General features: G+C 38.8%; 1 protein-coding gene across 1 annotated transcript in view; it reads right to left on the bottom strand.

The window, feature by feature from the left end:
- Positions 1-1,874: 1,874 nt before the first annotated feature.
- Positions 1,875-6,490, bottom strand: part of MTO1 (mitochondrial tRNA translation optimization 1) — a 39,500-nt gene continuing 34,884 nt past the window's right edge. Inside the window, 2 exon segments of the mRNA XM_006835789.1 lie at positions 1,875-1,922; positions 1,924-2,052. Of these exon segments, the coding sequence (XP_006835852.1) occupies positions 1,875-1,922; positions 1,924-2,052 (177 nt within the window).

The following is a 6,490-nucleotide window of genomic DNA, read 5'->3' as shown; positions in this document are numbered from 1 at the left end:
AACATTTACTGATGAAGATTAAAGAGCACAACCTTCTGTATGGATTGCATCTCAATATAAAGAAAACAAAAATCGTCACCACTGGGCCAATAAACGACATTCTTACCAATGGAGAAAAGATTGAAATTGTCAAGGACTTCATTCTTCTTGGATCAACTATCAACACTCATGGAAACTGCAGTCAAGAAATCAAACGATGTATTGCATTGGGCAAATCTGTGACACAAGACCTTTTTAAAGTGTTGAAGAGCAAAGATGTCAGCTTAAAGAGTAAGGTATGCCTGACCCAGAACATGGTATTTTCAATAACCTCATATGCATGCAAAAGCTGGACAGTGAATAAGGGAGGCCATAGAAGAATTGATGCTTTTGAGTTATGGTGTTGGAGGAGAATATTTAAAGTGCTATGGGATGCCAAAAGAATCAACAGATCGGTGTTGGAAGAAGTGTAGCCAGAGTACTCTTTGGAGGCCAGGATGGCCAAACTTCATCTCTCATACTTCGGACATATTTTCAGGAGGGACCAGTTGCTGGAGAAGGATATCGTGTCTGGTAAGGTCAGAGAAAAAGAGGAAGACCTCCAGCGAGATGGATTGGCAAAGTGGCAGCATCAATGGGCTCAAGCGTGGCAACAATAGTTAGGTTGGCCCAGGATCGGGCAGTGTTTCGTTCTGCTGTGCATACGGTCGCTATAAGTCAGTACTGACTCGATGGCACCTAACAACAACAACAACTGGGTTACCAAATAAATTTCCATATTTTGGATAGGAAACTACAGTATTGTCCAATATTCCTACTATATAGGGTATTCATTAATGTTTAAAGATGATTACTGGTGAGGATTTCCTGTTTGTTGTCTTTCTTAATGTGCCCTAAAGTCAGTTCCAACTCATAGCAACCCTGTATAGAGTTTTCCTAGAAGCAGAAAGCCTCATCTTTCTCCTATGGAGCAGCTGGTAGATTTGAACTGCTGACCTTGTGGTTAGCAACCCAACTCATAACCCATTATGCAACCAGAACACAGAAATCACAGAAGTCAACTTTTACTCTGCATACTACATTTCAATACAGGAAATTAGCTGAATGATTCTAGATAATCTAGTATAGTGTCAAATTTTAACCCCAAGGATTTGGCAACTAGTAAATGTATCTTTCATGCTGCCTTTTGGACTAGCCTAACTAAGCATAGGAGTACTAGTGTGACGCTGCGGGCTAATGCATCAGACTGCAAAGTCATTTCAACTGCAAGGTTGGTGATTCAAGCTCACCAGCTGCTCCTTGGAAACCCTATAAAGGGTTGCTATGGGTCAGAATCGACTCGATGGCACTTAACAATAACTAAGTATAAGAGAGTGCAATGGCTGTGTAGGATAAGCACTGGACTTAAAACTACAAAGCCAGTGGTTCACACCCATCAGCTGCTTCATGGGAAAAAGGTGAGGCTGCCTGCTCCCCAAGAGAGTCAAAACCGATTCAATGACAATGGATTTGGGGGGTGGGGGGTGGGGCTAAACATAAGATTACTAACTTTCAAAATGAGTTGAAAGATCAAAATTTTATTTATTATGTTAATGGACACCTTTTTTTTCCAGTTTCAGTTTTATGTCCAATATGCCTTTTTTGGATGAACATTGCAATGTTGTAAGAGTAGGCTCATTGTACTAGAGCGCCTATAAGAAATGGTATAAAATAAGTGTGCAATTATATTTTCAGATATACAAAAAAAGCCATCATTACAATCTCTGTCCTCTTCATAAATTAATGGTAAATCCATAATAACCCAATAAATCTATTTTAACAGGTGCCAAATAGCTCTTATCTCTTATCTATACCCTTGTATGGATTAAATCACTCACATTCTCTTAAAATCTCTTCTATGAACAGAAAGCTATTAACTCTTTCTCTTAAAGCGGGTCAGCATCACGTTAAGTATTGATCAGTTTTAGGTAATTCATTCATAGCAGCTTGTCTTTGCTGAGAGGTTTTCACAAATCTGAGCAGATTGATGATGGCAGCAGGTGTCACTCCAGGTATACGACTAGCAGCCCCGATCTATGGATTAAAATCACAAGAGAAATGTAAGTGACCTATGTCAAATCAAATCAAACTTTCTCCTAATAACAACCTATATAGTTCAGTTTATAAAATATTTTCACAGCTATTATCTTAATATATCTTTAAAATAACTCTGGGTAAAAAGATAAGGGAAATGTGATTATTATTTTTGATGGGATTATTACTTATATAATTTTTTAAATGGTCAAAGTGAGGCTCAGAAAAGTTAACATAATGTGTCCAAGACCACAAGATAAGAGTTTCTACATCTTCGTTTCATTTAACTAAATAGAGTTCCTCTCTTCAAATGTAGGTCCCTAGTCCCTTATCCAAAATCCTTGAGGTATATGTGTTATAATCAGGTGCATATACTGTACACTGTATAACATATAACACCCTCTGAGGTATAACTGATCTCACAAATATTCTGTGGCGTTATTTTTATAAGGAAATATACAAGGAGGCTTTATAAGGAAATATACAAAAATATAAGGAGGCTTTGAAAGTTTGTGGAAAAAGTGAATGAAAACATAATGGAATCTTTCTACACACTTTTGGCGTACCTTCTTCTTTGCTATGGTGCAACACTAAATAGGATCACAACCGTTCAGGTTAGTTTTGCTGTCAAATGAGTTTGTGGCAAACTTGTCAGAGCTTTTTGTGCTTTGGAACTGTGAATATGAAAAGGTGAGCACTGTCTAACTGGGCTTTCTGTGATTATGTTTTCTGGAACATCTGTATTGTAACTATGTACTTGTCCAGCACGTTAGCCAGTAGCCACGTGTGATTAGTGACATAGGAATTAATTTAATTTATGTTAATTAAATAAAATAATTATTTTTATTCTATGTCCCTCCACTAAAAAATAACCTAAAATGGATAGTATATTGTTGTTAGGTGCCATCAAGTTGTTTCTTACTCATAGCTGCCCTGTACACACAGAATGAAACACTTGTCTGGTTCTGCGCCATCCTCATAATTGTTTTTACACTTGAGCCCATTGCTGCTGCAACAAGGTGCCAATCCACCTTGTTGAGGATCTGCTGGGGACAGCATACGCAGACCCTGGGTTGATCTGTGGCAGCCCCATTAAACCACCTCTAAATATAATCAGTCTAACCCAGATGCTCTCCTTCCTCCTGAAAGTATATAGGAATGTGATAATTAAGAACAATGTAGCATTTTAGGTATAGATAAATGAAGCCCGGTGCCTGAGATCTTGCTCACAAACGAAAGTTTGCAAAGTGTACAGAGACAGCTTGGCTCCTTTCAGGAACCTTGCTTTATGTTATGTATCCTTAAGAAACGTCACGTTGCTACTCTAGATCATTTAAGCCTAAAAGTTAATATAGAACAGCTTGATTGAACCTTTTTTTCTGTAAAAATAAAAATGTTAGATTGTTAAGAAAAACTATGAAAATATCTTAAAAGTTGTTCCTGTGAATCATTATGTCCTGTTTTGAATGATTAATCACATTTCAGTTCTGTATCCTGCCTTAATCACATCCTCCCTTTGTGACATCCTCCCTGAGTGAATTACATCCTTCCTTTGTAACAAATCCCTCCCTAAAAAAGTGAATAAAAGGCTGAGGTAGAGTGAATTCTGCATGCAATGCTGTGCAATGCTGAGCAATGCTAGGCAAAATGTTTGCAGATCTGTCTACCTGCCAGCTTGCATCATATCTGTGCGTCTGTCTTTTTTGTATATATTTAGTCTCTCTCTTTATCACTTTCACCACCAGATCTCCCTTCTTTGTGACACCCATACTTTCTTGTCAAGGCGGGACCCCGACATAGGACCTCGACAAGGATCTTCCTCTTTTTTGCTGACCTTCCACTTTACCAAGCATGATGTCCTTTTCCAGGGAGTGGTCCTTCTTAAAAAGCATGTCCAAAGTACTTTGGATGAAGTCTTGCCATCCTTGGTTCTAAGGAGCATTCCGGCTGTACTTCTTCCAAAACCGATTTGTTTGTTCTTCTGGCAGTCCATGGTATAGGCAATAATCCTCTCCAACACCATAATTTAAAGGCATCAATTCTTATTAATTGTTCAACTTTCACATGCATATGAGGCTACTGAAAATATCTGGCTTGGGTCAGGTGCACCTTAGTCCTCAAAACTGTTATCTTTGCTCTTGAATACTTTAAAGAGGTCTTGTGCAGCAGATTTGCCTAATGCTAAATATGTTGTTTGATTTTTTGTGGCTGCTGCTTGCATGAGTTATGATTATGGATCAAAGCAAAATGAAGTCTTAGACAACTTCTATCTTAACTCCATTTAACATAATGTTATTTATTGTTCCAATGGTGAGGATTTTTGTTTTCTTTACATTGAGGTGCAACCCATACTGAAGACTGTAGTCCTTTATCTTCATCAGTAAATATTTTAAGTCCTTTTCACTTTCAGCAAGCAAGGCTGAATCATCTGCATATTGCAGGTTACCAAAGACTCTTCCTAGGATCCTGATGCCACATTCTTCTTCATATAATCTAGCTTCTCGATTACTTGCTCAGCATACAGAATGAATAAGTATGGTGAAAGAATACAACCCTGGTGCACACCTTTTCTGATTTTAAACCACTCAGTATCCTCTTGCTCTATGTGGCGCTGTATTGCAAGGTTGGTTGGAACTGCAAAGTTGGTGGTTCAAGCTCACCAGCTGCTCCTTGGAAACCCTATATAGGGTCCCTATGAGAAAAAACTGACTTGATGGCACTTAACAACAACAGTAATAATCCGCTTGCTCTAGTCTAACAAATGCTTTTTGGTCTACACACAGGTTCCTTGGGAGCACAATTAAATGTTCTGAAACACCCATTCTTCACAATGTTAACCATAGTTTGTCATGATCCACCACACCATCAAAAAATCTTTGCATAGTCAATGAAACACAAGTAAAAACCTTTCTGGTATTCTCTGCTTTCAGCCAAGATCTACCTGAAGTCAGCTATTTTATTATATAAAGTAGTTCCACAACTTTTCTTAATCCAGCTTAAATTTCTGGCAGTTCTCTGTCAATGTATTGTTGCAGCTGTTTTTGAATTATCTTCAGTAAAGTTTTACTTGCATGTGATAGTAATGATATTGTTGGATGATTTCTGCACTCTGTTGGGTCACCTCTGTTTGTAATGGGCACAGTTATGGATCTCTTCCATCAGTTAGTCAGGTAGCTGTCTTCCAGATTTCTTGGCATAGATGAGTGAGAACCTCTAAGTGCTTCATCAGTTTATCAAAAATTTCAGTTTATCTGCCATCTATTCCTGGACCCTTGGATAATATGTTGTTGTTAAGTGCTGTCAAGTTGGTTCTGACCTATAGCGACCACGTATAGGGTTTCTTAGGAGCAACTGGTAAGCTTGAACCGCCAACCTTGCAATTTAAACCGACTTTGCAGTCCACTGCATTAACCTACAGCATCATACCAGGGCAGTATTGACAGGGCTTTAAAATTTAAGGCCTACTTGCCTTGGTTTCCCTGATGACAGTTGCTAAGAACACTGTTATACTGATGAAATCACTCCTCTCTTTAAAAATTACCTTTTTCAAATGTCTTAAAATACCATATATATTTTTAAGAGTCCATAGAATAGACACGCCCTCAGATTTTTCCACGGCTGTAATCTTAATGGAAGCAGATTATCTCATCTTTCTCCTGAAGAGCAGCTGGTGGATTCTAACTGTGGATTGTTCAGTTAGCAGCCAAGTACTTAGCCACTGTGCTGCCACCAGGGATCCTCAAAATGCAGTCTACCAGCCTTTAATTATTTTTTATTAGAAGCCCATTACTACTTTTATATATTTGTGATAGAGCATGTGCACATGTCTAAACACACATACACACAGAGGCTGAATGAAGCATGAAGTGGAAGACCCTTTCAGTTCTTTTTTCCTTCCAGTTGTTTCAAAGATAACACTATGAAACTTCCTAGGGAAGGTCCAAAGGTCCAAGCAGTAAATATAAAATCAGTGATATGAGTTATACTTAAAATAGTATAGCTTCTTTTAAGCTATACATATTTGCTAGGTGATTCACAGGTGTGTAGGGTTGTTGTGATTATGTGCCATCAAGTCAGTACTGACTCAAAGTGACCCTGTATTAAGTTTGTCAAGGAGCAGCTGGAGGGCTTGATCCACCAACCTTTTAGTTAGTAGTCAGTTCTTATCTTACAGTGCCACACCAAGACTCCAGGTGTGTAGGGTGGTGGTGGTGATAGTGGTTATGTGCCACGGAGTTGGAACCAACTCACAGCGACCCTGTACAGGGTTTCCGAGGCTGTAAATCTTTACGGGAGCAGAAAGCCTCATCTTTCTCCTGAGGAACAGCTGGTAGTTTCCAACTGCTGACCTTAAGGTTCGCAGCCTGATTTGTAACCACTACGCTAGCAGAACTCCTTGGTGTGTAGGGTTGTTGTTGTTGCTGTCAGGTGCCATCAA

The sequence above is a fragment of the Chrysochloris asiatica genome, unplaced genomic scaffold, assembly GCF_000296735.1.
Source record: "Chrysochloris asiatica unplaced genomic scaffold, ChrAsi1.0 scaffold00019, whole genome shotgun sequence".
NCBI lineage: Eukaryota > Metazoa > Chordata > Mammalia > Afrosoricida > Chrysochloridae > Chrysochloris > Chrysochloris asiatica.
The sequence above is the reverse complement of the archived record's forward strand: the minus strand, read 5'-3'. Positions and strand labels throughout refer to the sequence as shown.